Source organism: Gobius niger (assembly GCF_951799975.1).
Source record: "Gobius niger genome assembly, chromosome: 10".
Taxonomy (NCBI): Eukaryota; Metazoa; Chordata; class Actinopteri; order Gobiiformes; family Gobiidae; genus Gobius; species Gobius niger.
Window position 1 is genome coordinate 2,230,102 of NC_136861.1, and position 17,373 is coordinate 2,247,474.

The window sequence follows — 17,373 nt, forward strand, 5'->3', positions numbered from 1 at the left end:
GCCCTCGAACAACTTAATGCTCTTAAAGTAGCCCTCAGCTGAAATAAGGTTGGTGACCCCTGGCCTAGAATGAGGAGCGGGCAGCCTCAGCCTGCGGTCCCTCTCTCTGACACCGAGGGACAAGCCGGTGAGGGAGGGGCAGGAGCGCATCACTGATTGCCTATGTGGTGTCTTTAGAAACGTGACTCGCAAATTCCGAATATGGAAGCTGGCTCCAACCAAATACAGCTGTGCGGCGCTCATAACGGTAGGACACATCTGTCCGAGGCGTTTGTGTTGGCGGCGTTCAACCAGCTCGGGGCGACAGTAGACGTGGGCGTGTCTTATAAGAATCCATACCCAACCAGGAATGTATTTAAGCACTATCAGCCCAAAAAATATCCTCCATGTTTATAAACCTGTGCATCACCCCTTTATGATCATTGATACAATTCTCTCAAGTAACTACCAACAAGTGTCATATGTCCCATATAACTCTTTATAACGTTATTCTCACATTTACTCCTCTCCTGTATCCCATCTTTATATATGCCCCCGACAACAGAGCTCCAGGATCATTCAGGTGCCCAAACCCCTCCACCACGTTAAGGTGGCAGTTGCAGGAGGGGTATATATATGTATATATATATATATATATATATATATATATATATATATATATATATATATATATATGTATGTATATATATATATATATATATATATATATATATATATATATATATATATATATATATATATATATATATATATGTATGTATATATATATATATATATATATCGACTCACTGATCCATACCACCTGGATATACAGTGCAGACATTGGGATGTCATTCGGACTAGAGAAGTTTGGTCGGATGGTGACTCAGAGAGGGAAGGTCGTCCACACAGAAGGCGTCTCACTCCCAGAAGGAATAATAGCAGACATTGAGGACAGTTACAAGTACCTCGGAATCCCACAAGCAAATGGCAACCTCGAAGAGGTGACAAGGAAAGCGGCTACGGCCAAATACCTCCAACGAGTAAGGCAGGTCCTAAGAAGCAGCTCAATGGCAAGAACAAGTCACGGGCAATAAACAGCTACGCCCTACCAGTAATCAGATACCCTGCAGGAATAATAAGCTGCCAAAGGACGAGATACAGACCACAGATGTTAAGACGCGAAAGCTCCTAACCATGCACGGAGGGTTCCACCCCAAATCCAGCACTCTGAGACTGTACGCTCGCCGTAAGGAAGGAGGCCGAGGACTAGTGAGTGTGAGAGCCACTATCCAGGATGAAACATCCAAGATCCATAAGTACATCAAGGACAAGGCTCCAACAGATGACGTGCTCAGTGAATGTCTCAGACAATGGTGAAGAGAAGATGAGGTGCCGGAGGTCCCATCATGGGAGGACAAGCCCCTACACGGCATGTACCACCCAAACATAACTGGAGAAATCCTACCAATGGCTAGACAGAGCAGGACTAAAGGACATCACAGAGGCTCATCATGGCTGCACAGGAGCAGTGCAAAGAGGCCAATGAGACAGTCCAGCACATAACTGCAGGGTGTAAAATGCTGCAGGGTGTAAGAACATAACTGCAGGGTGTAAGATGCTGCAGGGAAAGCTTACATGGAGCGCCACAACCAAGTGGCTGGTATAGTGTACAGGAACATCTGTGCAGAGTATGGGCTGGAAACCCCAAGGTCAAAGTGGGCAAACCAACCGGACATTGTGGTGGTGACAAAGAGCAGAGGAAAGCCGTTGTGGTCGACATAGCAATACCAAGCAACTTCAACATCAGGAAAAAGGACCACGAGAAACTAGAGAAATGCCAGGGGCTCAGAGAAGAGCTGGAGAAAACCTGGAGGGTGAAGGCATCAGTGGTGCCCGTGGTCGTTGGGGCACTCGGGGCAGTGACCCCCAAACTGGAGGAGTGGCTCCAGCAGATCCCAGGAAATACATCAGAAATCTCGGTCCAGAAAAGTGCAGTTCTAGGAACAGCAAAGATACTGCGCAGAACCCTCAAGCTCCCAGGCCGACGGTAGAGCTTGGAGGGAAAGAAAAAGAGACCACCCGTGGAGGGTGAGGAAGAGTTTATATATGTATATATATATATATATATATATATATATTAAAAAAAAAACTCTTCCTCACCCTCCGCGGGCGGTCTCTTTTTCCTCTTGCTCGGGTCCTCTACCAGAGGCCTGGGAGCTTGAGGGTTCTGCGCAGTATCTTTGCTGTTCCTAGAACTGCACTTACATATATATATATATATATATACAGTGGGGGGAAAAAGTATTTGGCCAAAATCCAATAGAATGTCTATGTGAAACTGACCAAATACTTTTTTTCCCCACTGTACATATATATACAACCCTAGTCAATAAACTGGGATTTCTAGCATGAGGTAAAGAGATCTCCACAGAACAGTCAAAGGAAGGATTGGCTACTTGGCCCAGTACCTGGGGTCTATGACCTTATGTATGACCCCTGTAGTTATCCAAGGACAAAATGACAGTGCGCTGTGCACTGGGAATCGAGCCCTCGACCTTCTACTGTCACAGTCGCCTTCAGTCAGCAGCAGGTGACCAAAGTGTCATCGGCCAATCGGAGGTTGGTAAGAAGAGACCGGGATGAGGACATGTTGAGAATCTGCACTAATGTAAATTTGCCGACTTACGAGACTGACAAAAGAGGAATGTGTGGAAGGTCATCAGTACAGGGCATTATAACTTTTGGACACTGCTGTGTCATGTGTTCCAGAATGTGTCCAGATTGTGATGTCATTGTCTACAATAATTATTTTTAATAAAAGTGGTTGAGTTTAATCGGTGAACATGAATGATGTAATGATGGTTCCTGGCTGAAAGGCAGGTCAAGATAAAACAGATATTTTTCTAAGATTTTGACGCAGACTTTGTAGTCTAGTGCTTGGTGTTTGAATGCCTGTTTAACGTGTTGACATTCCATTGCAAGCAAATATTTTGGTGATGGTACATCAGGCTTTTCATGTTCTGAGTCTAAACCCAGCTTCCCCGGGTAACGGTAAGCCTTGACCCCGTACGCTCAGGTCTTTCATGTTAGATTGTTCAGGCTGGAGCTTGGGTGGCACTCAGTGTGGCTTTGGCTGAGGCGTACCAGCTCCTCAGCGGGTCTGGACCTGGCATGGTCAGGACCTGGTGCAACGTTCGGTAATAATAATAATAATAATGCATTGGTTTTATATAGCGCTTTTCTGGACACTCAAAGACGCTTTACATTGCACTATTCATTCACTCCATACTCGGTGGTGGTAAGCTACTATTGTAGCCACAGCTGCCCTGGGGTAGACTGACGGAAGCGAGGCAACCAGTCTGCGCCATCGGCCCCTCCGACCACCACTCACTCACTCACGCATTACATTCGCCAGGCTTCCTGGTGTTCCCATACGGTCTCCCATCCAAGTAACGACCAGGCCCTTCCCTACTTAGCTTCCAAGGTCTGACGGGATTGGGCAGAGCAAAGGCGGTATGACCTTTCTTGAGACCTCAACAGTGCCCCTGTGGCAGTCTTTGCCTAACCCTAACAATTTTGTATTCATGCCTCGCTCTTACAGGACCACACAATGGCGAAAGACAATCAAGGATTGAATGGATTGAAAAGAAGGTCATGGGTAAGAGCTGTTTTGGTTTGGTTTCTTCTCTTTCTTCATTTTCCTCTCTTATTTCTTTGTTCTGGAAAATAGTCAAACACCACTGACCATCGTGCCTGGTCAGCCACCCTCTCCTGCTTTTTGTATCTGTTCAAAAGCAGGACCATCCTGTACTTTGCCTATCAAATCTCGAAAATAATATAATCCAATTGTCATGACAGGAATTGTGTCAACCACTCTTAAAATGTTGTCTTATTTTCTTAACAAGAGAACTTTGTTTGATTGAAACAGCCATTACACATTCGTATTGAATTCTCCAATGTAAAAAATCTGACCCAAATTGCTGATGACTCTCTGTTCCTTAAAGGAATAGGCCACCGTTTTTACAAACTGAGGTATGTTCTTACCTTACCTTAGACGGGTTAGTATATACCCATCTGGTCTTTGTCCGTGCGCTCTGTCATGCAAAAGAGCACACAATAGAAGCTACCAAGCTCTTCCACGTTTTCCCTATTTAAATACAGTTACGTGAAGTGTTTTCAAGCAAGTATATTTACACAGAAATGTAACATGTCGATTTTATAAGCGTATAAAAAGGGGTACTATATTGTGAGGCGTAATGATACGAGGAGCACTACGTCCACGCTAGCCAGACTAAAATCACAAGTGATATTTAGTCTGGGGACCACCTCGTAGGAGAGGTGTGGTTTACGATCGTCCATAGCCGTTTATTGGGCGCTACGAATGTCTATCATGCGTCTGCACGAAGCCATAGCCAATCGTATTATATTATTATATTATTATAGTATCCGATGACGTATGACGTACCTGCTGTAAACTTTCGAGCTAAACTATTTAGAACACGGCCTAAAGCTTGATCAAAAAATAGCGTTGCGTCTGCTGCTGTCATGTTTGATCCGTAAATAAACGTTTTTTTTTTTATCCATAAATAAACTACAAGCTTCCGTATATCAAACAGCTCGTCATCATCTTGCCGTCCCTTCTCGTTCTGTGATTGGTTCCCAAATCCATGCAAAAATTTCGGCCATGGTCCCCAGGCTGCTGTGCAGTTCGAAATGATTCGAGCGCACACAGCCGTCTGCCGTTAGCCAGGTTACGTCCACGCAGTAACTCCTAAAGACTTCTCCCCTGGTCACTTCCGTCAATAGAAGCAGCGTGACTTGTAGAGAGTTATTGGAGTACGGTCGGTCCATCAGGGCAAGTTCCTCCTCTGTATATTCTGCCTCAAAAAGATAAGGCTCTGGATCCGCTGTCAGCCATTCCTCCTCATCAACAAAGTCCGCCTTTCAGTTATCTCATTAAAACTTGATGCTTCCTCAACTATACTCAAACTAGCTATCCGATAGCTCTCTGTTACTACTGCACGTACTACAAGTCACGCTGCTTCTATTGACGGAAGTGAGCGGGGAAGAAGTCTTTAGGAGTTACTGCGTGGACGTTGTGCTCCTCGTATCATTACGCCTCACAATATAGTACCCCTTTTTATCTGCTTATAAAATCGACAGGCTACATTTCTGTGTAAATATACTTTGCTTGAAAACACTTCACGTAACCATGTTTAAATAGGGAAAACGTGGAAGAGCTTGGTAGCTTCTATCGTGTGCTCTTTTGGAGCTATATGACATGTGGGAGAGGCTGCGTATGTGCTTCGTTGGCGACCAGACGGGTATATATTAACTCGTCTAAGGTCAGGTAAAAACATATCTCAGTATGTAAAAACGGTGGCCTGTTCCTTTAAGTTTTTGAGTCAAAAACGTCATAGATCATTCACGTTTGTCTCCGCTCTTCTGCCGATGCTTTGTAAAACTACTAACTTCTTTGTTTAAAAAATACGCTGTCAATCACACCCCTGGGAAATTAGAAATCTGTAAAGACATGGAAAAGCACGTATTCTGGTTGGCCAGGCTACTGACAATCTGTTACCTGCCACTTGGTAAAACATATCAATACAGAAACACAGAAAACATAGGTTTACATTTTAAGATTTAGAGCTAAAGAAAAAGAGACATTTGGTGCATCATGCCCACAAATGGCTACATTCTATTTTATAGGCTTGCACTATTTAGCACCAGCCTTGTTAAATGAACCACCAAGTGTGTATGCTATGGGTCCTATCTGTATTCTTTGTGGATTGTGGATTCTTTGTTTATCTTATACAGGGTTTCCGCGGGGCATTCAAAGTAATTCAATTAAATGCACAACAAATCAATCAATCAATCAATCAATCAATCAATCAATCAATCAATCAATCAATCAATCAATCAATCAATCAATCAATCAATCAATCAATCAATCAATCAATCAATCAATCAATCAATCAATCAATCAATCAATCAACCTTTATTTTTTATAGCGCTTTACAACAGCACCTGCTGAACCAAAGTGCTTTCCATAAGTGCAATGTAATAAAAAATATTTCAACACAAAATGGTAAAACATGTACATTTCACATGTGTAATTCGCAGTCAAAAACAGAATAATACAGGTATGTTTTCAACTTAGCTTTAAACAGTGTCAGGTCAGTGATGGCTCGCAACTCAAGAGGCAGAGAGTTCCACAGCCTCGGACCAGCCACTGAAACAAAACCATCATCCCACTGCTTACTTTTGGTCCTGGGGATCACCTTACATGTCACTAAAAGGCATTCAATTGGATTCAAACTGGCATTAAATCTAAATTTCTTGGAAAATACCAAAAATAATGATTTCTTGAGTTATTGTTCCCAGATAATCTTGTATAATGAGCAATGGGCCTCTCAGACATAACACTCATGCCCCTCACATCATATTTGCCAATATAAGAGGAAATCGTTTGTTGTATCACCCTCCAGGACCCACAGAACCTCAGAACTGTGAGGCCCTAGCACTGTACTAAAGGCAATATCAAATGGTGAAGTTTGGGCAACATGATCTATGCTACATATCTGGACCCAAAAAAATCGTCACAAAAAAGGTCACACGCTCTAATATTATATAGTTAATAGTTATTAACTACTGCAATAAAAAATTACTGTACAATTACTTGTACAGTAATTTTGACTGTACAAGTAATTACTGTATTGGACAATATCAAACTATGGCATAAAACATTTTTCAGTTTCTGTTTTGGCTGAAATTGACAACTTTTATTTTGGTCAAACGTCTCCCGTTTTGTAAAAAACATGAGGCTGCCATTTCTTCATGTTTTTCTCTGTTTTGTGCTCTTCCTCTTCAGTCAGACAATGGAGACGTGTGGACCGTGAGGTCGTCAGAAGATCCCAGTATGGACTACGGAGCTGTACCACGTCCCACGGGTTTTAGAAAATACAAGCAGAGCCTTCAGGCGTTCAAACCCTTTCGCTGCGCGTCTCCTGAGTCAGTATCACCCAAAACACACGCACACACATGTATGCAAGCATGCACACGCATATGCACGCGCACGCGCACACACACACAAACAAACAAGATATTATGCTTGTGCTATGATAGATACAGACGGCATCTTTGGAATTGTCCATATATGGTCATATTCAAAGCAGCCAGAGGGGCAAAACAAAGTAGAGAATAAAAAAATAACTTTCACCTGTTTCTCCACCATTATTTTAACAAACGCTCAATTATGAATACATCTTTCTACTAAATAAAATAAATAAACAAAGATACAGAGGCATGGAGAGGAGTAAAGTGGTTCTGCAACCCATAGATACTTAAAAAATGGACAATGCTAACAACTAAGCTATGTTAGCTTTATGCTACATGTGCTAACATTAGCAATGAATGCCGTTTTTTGCTTCTACTGCTCAATCTGCTCTTGAATATTGACCCGATTTTGGCTTGACTTTATTGGTGTGTGATAAATATGTTTGTAGTTTGCCAGAAAATGGCTGAAAATAGGGAAAAATTGTTCCCATGAGAAGTTTTCTTCATGCCATGCCTGCCCCCTTGTATGATGTGTTGCCAACTGTATCTATACACCCACAAAATACCCCCATAATTATTCATTTGTAATTTGTCTGTAAGGTCGAATCCACAAGACAATGCTGGTTTTCTATCCCTTTCGACCTTCTTCTGGATGACCCCGGTTTTGTGGTCTGTTTTCCGGAAAAAGATGGATTTTGATTCACTTGCGCTGTCTCCCCATGATGCGTCAGGTATCAGTTCAGACAGGTATGTAAATGAGCGATTATGTCACTGGCAAACGTGTAAATAATGTGCTGGTTGCCTATTTGACAGACTCAAGAGATTGTGGGACAAAGAGGTGGCCAGAGTAGGACGAGAAAAGGCCTCTTTATCTCGAGTGGTGATGCGTTTTCAAAGAACCAGGCTAATCCTGTCGTCTATTGTTGGAGCCATCGCAATGATGGCAGCTTTTACAGGCCCAGTAAGTTCTGTGATTCCTTTCTTTGTTTCATAGTTCCATGTGCTGTTGTTGCTGGACATTGTCACAAAAAAGCGGTTTCTGATGATGGTCAGGGTCTCGTGCCAGTGGGTAAACTCCACACCGCAGAAACATGATCACCGCTTTTATGTTACCTCGCTGAGACACGGCCGTGAGGGAGACAAAGGCCGTTTCTCAATCTGCGTACTTGTGTGGACTTCTGTGCTCGGGACTCGTGAAACGTCATCACGCGCGGCCCAAGTCCTGTTCCAATTCAAAGTTCGCTTCTCAGCAACTTCGCTGTAAATCCCTGGAAGAGAACTTGCTCCGCCCCTTTCTACCAAGGATGCATCAGAGGCTATATTTCCCACAATCCGTCTCGTTTTGAGCACGTGGCTCACCGCAAGCCCCCGCCTGCAGTGGCCCCTCCTCCTCAGCACCGAGCCCCTCCAGCTGAACTACAGCTGATCGCGCGCATGTAAATAAACGCGGAGATGTGACCGGTTTAAGAATCTTTTGTCCTCAGAGACGTGTCTCCTGCTCAAGATAGTTTTCTGAGCAGATGTGTGGAAACAACTTTGAACATGCTTTCATTTTCTCACAACATCAGCAACAGTTTCATTTAAAGTCTTAAAGGAATAGGCCACCGTTTTTATATACTGAGATATGCTCTTACCTCACTTTAGCCAAGTTAATATATCCCCGTCTGGTCTTTGTCCGTGCGCTCTGTCACGCAAACGGAGCACATACGCAGCCTCTCCCACATGTCACATAGCTCCAAAAAAGCTCACGATAGAAGCTACCAAGCTCTTCCACGTGTTCCCTATTTAAATAAAGTTACGTGAAGTGTTTTCATGCGAAGTATATTTACACAGAAATGTAACGTGTCGATTTTATAAGCAGATAAAAAGGGGGACTATATTGTGAGGCGTAATGATACGAGGAGCAAAACGTCCGCGCAGTAACTCCTAAAGGTTATTGACGGAAGTGAGCGGGGAAGTCTTTAGGAGTTACTGCGCGGACGTTTTGCTCCTCGTATCATTACGCCTCACAATATAGTCCCCCTTTTTATCTGCTTATAAAATCGACATGTTACATTTCTGTGTAAATATACTTCGCATGAAAACACTTCACGTAACTTTATTTAAATAGGGAACACGTGGAAGAGCTTGGTAGCTTCTATCGTGAGCTTTTTTGGAGCTATATGACATGTGGGAGAGGCTGCGTATGTGCTCCGTTTGCCTGACAGAGCGCACGGACAAAGACCAGACGGGGATATATTAACTCGGCTAAAGTGAGGTAAGAACATATCTCAGTATGTAAAAACGGTGGCCTATTCCTTTAACGTCATGAACAGGTCATTGAGGACAAATGCATTTGACTTTTACATTGTTTTATTAAGGAGGCGCTGCAGAGACATCTTTATGTGGGAACTTCAAAAACAGCTACATATTGTAAAGTCTAAATTGTTTGTTCGTTTTTTCAGAATAATTTGCAACCCCCCAAACAAGTTCATATTTGACCTATTTGTCTTTTATTATTATTGTTTCAGTTTGCACATCAGATTTTTTAATGACTTTCCACACAACACCTTATTTATAGGCTATAATTGTAAAAAATAATGTGAAATTGTATAAAATGTAAACCTTTATTTTTGTTTATTGCAAAAGTGAATAATTTATGTCTTTAAAAACATTTCCACTTCGTCTGCAGTGTCACCCTTTTAATTTCATATGAGGTGATTTAATGTTATAAAAGCTCACAGCCCTGTGTTCAGGAGCTACTTCCTGTGATGTCATCGAGTTCACTTGTTCCAAACTCGTGAACTCCTCAAGTCCGTTCTCCGAGTCTGCACCCGCAAGTCCGTACCGCGGAGTTCACAAGTACGGAGTCTGCTGTCTGAGAATTGAGAAACGGCCAAAGCCACTGCAGCCTCTCTCCTCCACAGCAGGAGTAAACCTCAGACTGGACATATTTTACTAGCATAAGATGAGAACTTACCCAGTGGTGCAAGAGCATGAATATTCCACACAGTGGTGCCGGTTGCATTTTTATGTAGCTCTGGGGATTTTTTCTGATTACCTAAAGCACACAGGTGCTTTAGCCTCGATACTGGAAGTGTCCCCTTTGTTGCATATTTTAAACTAGTATTACAACAGGCTACAGTGGATCTTTTAGCCTCTCGCCACTCCGTGAAGGAGCAAAGATTTCTCAAACATGCTACATGATATGTTTTTGATGAGGAAACAATCTTGTATCATGGGAGAAAATGATTGAAATTGATTTTGCAGTATACCCCTGCAACGTTTAGTTAAGTAGTGATGTAACCTATCAACTAATTTTGTCCTATTGACTCCAATTACAATGTTATGTCTTACAGTGAGTCGAAACAAAATACAACAACTAAAAAATGTATAACAGTTGGTTTTACTTAAAGTCAGTCTGAAGAATAATGGGCCAGAGTGATGACCTTTTTGGGGAACTCACATAGTTTTTGTCCAGTTGAGACAGTCTTTGACATTTCTAGCATTTATAGGAACTATTCATCTCCTCCTCTCTTAGGCTATTGTGGTTTACCAAATCTTACAATACATAGAAAACCCAGAATCTCAACAATGGGCTAGAGGACTTGGTCTTGCTCTTGGGCTGTTCACAACTGAGTTCTGCAAAGCCTTCTTCATTTCACTGCTCTGGGCTGTCAACCTCCGCTCAGCCGCCCGCCTGAAAGGAGCCTTCTCAGCGCTGGCTTTCCAAAAGATCCTTTCCCTTAGAGTCAACGACTTCACCATGGGCGAGGTAAGCATTTTAGCTTAACAAATGTCCAAATGAAGTGTAATATCAAATGTTCTCTCTGTTCCTGTTCAGATGATTAATGTTTTGACGAGTGATGGGCACCGTGTCTTTGAGGCTGTCATATTTGGAGGCTTCATCCTGATCTCACCAGTGCTTTTTATAGCGTGTATCGTGTATGCTTGTTATGTTTTGGGCTATACAGCATTAGCTGGTGTCTTCATCTACATTATCTTCATACCTTTACAGGTGGGCAATCAATCATATTCACTAAAAGCATTCAAATTGTGTTACAGAATGGTCTGAACTACAAATAATGCATTTTTGTGTGTTGTGGCAGGCTTTCATTGGAAATATGATACAGAGATTTAAATTTGCAGCCATAAAGTCAACTGACCGACGAGTCCGTAAAATGAATGAGATACTGAGTAGCATCAAATTAATCAAGATGTACGCTTGGGAGGAAAGCTTTGAGCAGGAAGTTGCAGGTATCACTTTAAGTTAATGTTAATCTTAAAGCCACATTAGTGAAGTATGACCCCTGTCCCTACTGTCCCTCCCAACTCACCTGTCCCACTGTCCCCCTTCTTTATACAGCATTCATGTCTTGCAACACATTCATTTGCACACAGAGCAATATCCATTAGCAAAACATTTACAACAATTGGACGGGGGAAGTCCAACAGGTGTAGTTCAGTGAATATTTATTGTGGCCCTGGTGGGGTTAGTGCACCATCAGGGTTTAACCAGTGAGATCTCAGAAAAGGCCATACTAGCTCTGCATCAAGTCCTGACCGTGCCAGGTCCAAGCGGCCTGATAGACTAAGAATCCTTGACCGAGGACGTACTGAGAGCCATACCACCTCCAGCCCGGAGAACACAACGCACAAGGCCTGACTGACTACCTGGGAGGTTATGGGTATACGCTCAAAGCATGAACAGCATGATGTTACATAACTGCTTGCATTGGAAGGTCAGTACTTTACCCGGTCATAACAGGGTCTACCAGAGAGTACCGAGGACTGGCTGAAAGTACAGCTGTAGCAAATAATAGGACAGAAATACTCACCAAGTGAAGGCTTAGGCCACCATCTTGTGTTTCTAAACACAGGCTGTAGACTAGACCTTTGCGCTGACCTGTTGCAGTAAGTAGCTGGACAGACTCAGATTCAGTTTCATATTCAGTTTATTTGTCATTTGCAGTAAAGAGTACTCAAAGTGCACTGACTCCCATGGCGATGTTACAGCAGTGGTCCCTGCCTAAGCTTTATCTCCTATAGACCGTACCAGACTGGAATATTTTCTGCTACTATTGGTGGGGAGAGGGGAGAGGTGCATGTGTTGTTGTTTTGATCCCGTTTCTGCGGTGTGGAGCAACCACGCTCTCTGATACTGGCACGAGAGCGGGACCGTCGACACACAGTATTCCAGAGCTGGACAGTGTTTAATTCACAGTGGGAGAAATAGTTTGTAGTTTGTCCTGCAAGCGCTAAAACAGATAAAGAAGAGTAGATTGAAGAGAAAGCAGCAAGCGCTTGTTCTAGTCAGCGCTGTTTGTAGCACACCACGCCTCAGCTGACCCCTTTTTTTCTCTAAGCGACGTCCTCAACCCACCAACCAATGACTCAAAATTACAACAACTACCCCAGGCACTTATTACATAATTCATGTTTACAGATTCCAATTAGTTGATTAATTAGTAGATTTGCTGCAGTTGGGCTCTTAGCTTTGTCAAACATATGTAGCCAAAATAAAGATTGTCAATGATGACATCACCATCTAGACACATACATGGACACGTTTGTATGCCACAAACAGAAGCTAGGGCTGGGAAATTTAATAGAAATTGCGATCTTAATGTTTGTGATAGTTGATTATGCCATATCGCCCAGCCCTAACAGAAGCTCTCATGTTCTGTACTGCTGACCATAGTTTGTCAGTCTCTGCTGATTTCTCATATATGTTCTGTGTTTCAGGCATCAGAAAGGACGAAAAGAAACATATGCGAAATGCCAGTTACTTTGAGAACATCAACGTTTCCGTCACTACCCTTTGCCCTGTCGTTGCCACTGTGATTACTTTCTTGGTGCACACTGCCTTTGGCTTATCACTGAAGTCTTCTGATGTAAGTGTTAATACAGATTTGTGGCATGTCCTATATTATTAGCTACGTCATGTAGCTCTTTGAATTTGTGCAAGGCCCTGCTGAGATATTGCTATTGATTCTACTGCAAAAGTTGCAACTTATATATTTGTATAACTGCAGAGGACATGCAGTATTAGCGTTAAAATGATAAAATCATCATGTTAGGATGCACCAATCGAAGGGACAGGGAACAGTGCTCCTACAGCAAGTTGTTTTTTACCCTTTTCATTGCCACGGTAAATTTTGTTTAAACAACTTCATATTTGGCCCATTTATATACATTTATTTTACAGACTTGTTTGCAGGGGCGTAACATCAGGAAGTGTAGGCCTGGAGAGCTCTGTCATGCTAATAAGGCTGAAACTCAGCCCAGGACAGATCAATGGGCAAGTAATCAGCAGTGATTAGCTGAGAGTAGGGCCTTTCAGACTGAAGCTCAGGTGTATGTTATAATAATAATAATAATAATAATAATAATAATAATAATAATAATAATAATAATAATAATAATAATAAAAATAATAATAAAAATAATAATAATAATTATTATAATAAGGGCTGTGTGAATACCTGCAGTCCGATGGGCGCCTAATCAGACTCCTAAGAGACTTTGACAAGGTGCAAGTACAGCGCAAGTCCATAGTTCAAAGAGGGCATGAAATCAAAATCAAGTACAATGTGCCCACAAGATCAAATAACACTGCTGAGAAAACTAAGGTTCTGGTCATAGGCAATATAATGGCAGCTAGAGTGCAACGCTACAAGAACAAGCCCCTGCATGGCCAATTTGCCAAACATGCTGAAGAGCGTTATGTGGATGAAGAACTCACATACGCTTGGTTGTGGAGTGCAGGACTCAAAAGCGAAACTGAGAGCCTAATTATAGCTGCACAGGACCAAGCTCTAAATACAAGATACCACCAGAAGAACGTGATGGGCATGCAGGTCAGCAGCACATGTCGCATGTGTGGAGAGGCAGAAGAGACCATCAGTCATAGAGTTTCTGTCTGCAAAATTTTGGCTCCAAAAGAATATCTGGACAGACACAACAAGGTTGGAACCTACCTCCATTGGGCACTATGGCAAAGAATGGGCACAGGGACAAGTGAGAAGTGGTACAAACACAAAACTGAAAAAGTGGTAGACAGTGGTGACTGTGTGCTCATTTGGGACATGACCATCCCAACAGACCGTACCATCACGGCAAATCGGCCAGACATTGTTCTCCATGACAAGAACAACAAAATGTGCTATTTGATTGATGTGGCCATCCCAGATGACAAAAACATCTTAAAGAAAGAAGCGGAGAAAATCACAAAGTATCGAGATCTGGAGATTGAAATCAAGCGCATGTGGAACACCAAAACCCGAATTATGCCGATTGTCTTCGGAGCTTTAGGAACTGCCAAGAAAGGGCTCCAAGATCACCTGGACAAACTACCTTGCAGAATCAGTGCCAAAGAAATACAAAAGACGGTGCTGTTGGGAACTGCCCGCATACTTCGAAGAGTCATTGGCTGAAGACCTGAGCCAAACCTGAGGGACCTGGTTGGCCCCTGGTGAAAGAACCACCTTAAATGCTGAGATGATGATGATGATAATAATAATAATAATAATAATAATAATAATAATAATAATAATAATAATAATAATAATAATAATAATAATAATAATAATAATAATAATAATAATAATAATAATAATAATAATAATAATAATAATAATGCCTTACTCTTGTATTGCGCTTTACAAGACTGTATTACCAAGCTTCTCAAAGCGCCACACTGTCGTCATTATTTGTTCACTCCGTACTCGTGGTGGTAAGCTACTGTTGTAGCCACAGCTGCCCTGGGGTAGACTGACGGAAGCGAGGCAACCAGACTGCGCCATCGGCCCCTCCGACCTCTCACTCACTCACTACATTCACCCAGGCTTCCTGGTTTTCCAAAACAGTCTCCCATCGAAGTACCGACCAGGCCCCTCCCTGCTTAGCTTCCAAGGTCTGATGGGATTGGGCAGAGCAAAGGACTTAGAACTACAAAGACTCATAACTATAAAGATGTTTACCTACAGGTGAGAGTGGCTGTTAATAGAGGGGAGGGACTGAGCCAAGCTGAACTCCTCCCTTTAGTCTTTAGTTTATCAGGGCCGACGAAGCCTTTTGGATGAAGAGGCGAAAAGTTTGACACTTCAGCTACAGAGTACAGAAGATGACTCAAGAACCTTCATTGAATCAAGAAGTGTAGCCAGTCCAGGGAAGGGAAGGGAATCTTTGCTTTTCATATGACACAAGTAACACCCAAAGCGCTTCACCCATGAAAGGGAGGGGGGTTCATTCACTCCATGCTGATGGTGGTAAGCTACATTTGTAGCCACAGTTTCCCCTGGGGCAGACTGACAGAAGCAAGGCTGTTCACATCTGAGCCAACATCTGAGCCAACGGTCCATCCGACCACCACCAACCACTCACGAACCCCCGACCTTCCGATCATGAGACGACCCGCTCTACCATCTGCACCACTAATATTATATATACATTCTGTAGATTTTTGATTAATTTGTAAATAACTAAATAATTAAACATATCCCGGCCCTAATTCTTTCATTTATGTACACATTTGTCTAAAATGTCTTCTTCTCTCCGCAGGCATTTACAACCATCTCTATATTCAATGCCATGAGGTTCAGTCTGGGCGTAGCTCCTCTGGCTGTGAGAGCTATTGCTATAGCTGCTGTTTCAGTTGAACGCCTCCAGGTAACCTCTACTCTGCTTTACATTTACAGCCGTTTCAAGTCACATTCATTGAGAGAGACGAGACATTCAAGGTGAATGGGAAAACAACTTTTAGAGATATCAAGCTGTTGCTGTTGATTACAGACTTAAATATAAGAACAATATGGCTGTCCATCATTAAATATTTCCATATGAAAATAATTATGCATTTGCATTTAGACATATTATGTCTAAAATAGATACAATTAGATAATTATTCGGTTACAAAAAATAAATCATAGATGGAGCATAATTCTATGCATTATGTGGTGATAGGTGATATTGTCTTTGTTGTTACTGAGAAAATATCAAATATAACATTTTACTTTGTAAAGAGAGTTAGAGTATAATGGATTGGATTATTGACCTTATGCAGGATCCCCGCTCCCTTAAGAAGTTTGTGCTTGTGACTTTTAAAATCCTTAAAAATGCCTTAACGCAGGTAGCTTTTACACACAACTGCAACTGGTACAGTCGTGTAGACTTGCCATGCTCTTGCACTCCCGGGTATATTCTCCTCTTTTGTTAGCCTACTGTTGATCAAATATGAGCGTTATGGTTAAGTTGGCTGCAAGCTAAACCTACAGGCACAGGCAGAGTGCACTTGTGACTTAAATCTGAAAGTTACAACGTCCTCCTTCTACCATCCTGTGACTTCAAGAACAACTAACCCCAGTACAAGCGCTTTACTCCACCCACATTCAATATTTGAAAAATGTGCCTGAGGAGCTGGGGACATGAGCTGTGACTTTGGCTGTGTGAGCATGAGGCTGACATCGGCAGTCACTGCTGACGTCAGCCATCACAGCAGAGCCAACTGATTCATAATTCAAACATGGTATATATATTTTTAACCACACGAGGGCGCCACGCAGACGGGTTTAGGCTCTACCACAATGCACTTCATTTTCAAAACAATGCCAGAGACATGTTAATCACCCACAGTTTATCAGCCCAAAAACGTTGATTTGAGGGAAGTTGCATCTGCCCTCTGTGCCCTACACCCAAGAGTCACTTTTACGTGTACGCCCGAGGAGATGGCCTCTTACAGAGGTTATGTTTGCACTTAAAGCAGTACTAAGTAACTCTTGCCCCTAGAGGCCATAAGCGCAACTGCAGGTGTCGTAGCAAGTTGCGATTTTTTAACATATTAATTGTCTTGGAGAGTAAATACTGCACTGACAGAAAAGACGAAGGGAGAGAGTGATATTGTACATCCAATTATACAATGGACTTTTTTTTTTCACTCAAACTTGGCTGTAAGTACTGTTTAAAGTGACGCTAGCCCGCAGTTAGCTTTGCCTGTTAGCATGTTAGCTTCTTCTTCGTGATTCCATTAGTGTGTATTGGTGGCTCCGGCCCAGTGGCAGTCAAGTTGCAAGCATGGTTTTCTGGCCAGAGACACCAGGGGGAGATGAAAGACCCTTCACCAGCCCATAAACACTTGTGTTACCCACACAGGGACTACGAAAAGGATTTATTAAGGTAAACACGTTACTTAGTACTGCTTTAAAACGTAAACATGGCCAATATTCCAGCGGCAGAACAGCTGGCAAACAACAGGACGGATGGTGAACGAGTATTACTTATGCTTCAAAGTTAGCAGGCGCTATTTTTGAAACAGAAACAGCTCCATTAGTTTCTATGGGAGGAGTTCCGGTGAAGGTC

General features: G+C 42.4%; 1 protein-coding gene across 1 annotated transcript in view; it reads left to right on the forward strand.

The window, feature by feature from the left end:
* Window positions 1-201: 201 nt before the first annotated feature.
* LOC306969095 (ATP-binding cassette sub-family C member 12-like) overlaps window positions 202-17,373 on the forward strand; it is a gene marked incomplete at both ends in the record, with an annotated part of 59,014 nt that continues 41,842 nt past the window's right edge. Inside the window, 10 exons of the mRNA XM_079564697.1 lie at window positions 202-351; window positions 2,485-2,601; window positions 6,854-6,993; window positions 7,639-7,785; window positions 7,852-7,999; window positions 10,559-10,792; window positions 10,862-11,035; window positions 11,127-11,274; window positions 12,763-12,911; window positions 15,580-15,687. Coding sequence (XP_079420823.1) covers window positions 202-351; window positions 2,485-2,601; window positions 6,854-6,993; window positions 7,639-7,785; window positions 7,852-7,999; window positions 10,559-10,792; window positions 10,862-11,035; window positions 11,127-11,274; window positions 12,763-12,911; window positions 15,580-15,687 — 1,515 coding nt within the window. The remainder of the gene's footprint in view (window positions 352-2,484; window positions 2,602-6,853; window positions 6,994-7,638; window positions 7,786-7,851; window positions 8,000-10,558; window positions 10,793-10,861; window positions 11,036-11,126; window positions 11,275-12,762; window positions 12,912-15,579; window positions 15,688-17,373) is intronic.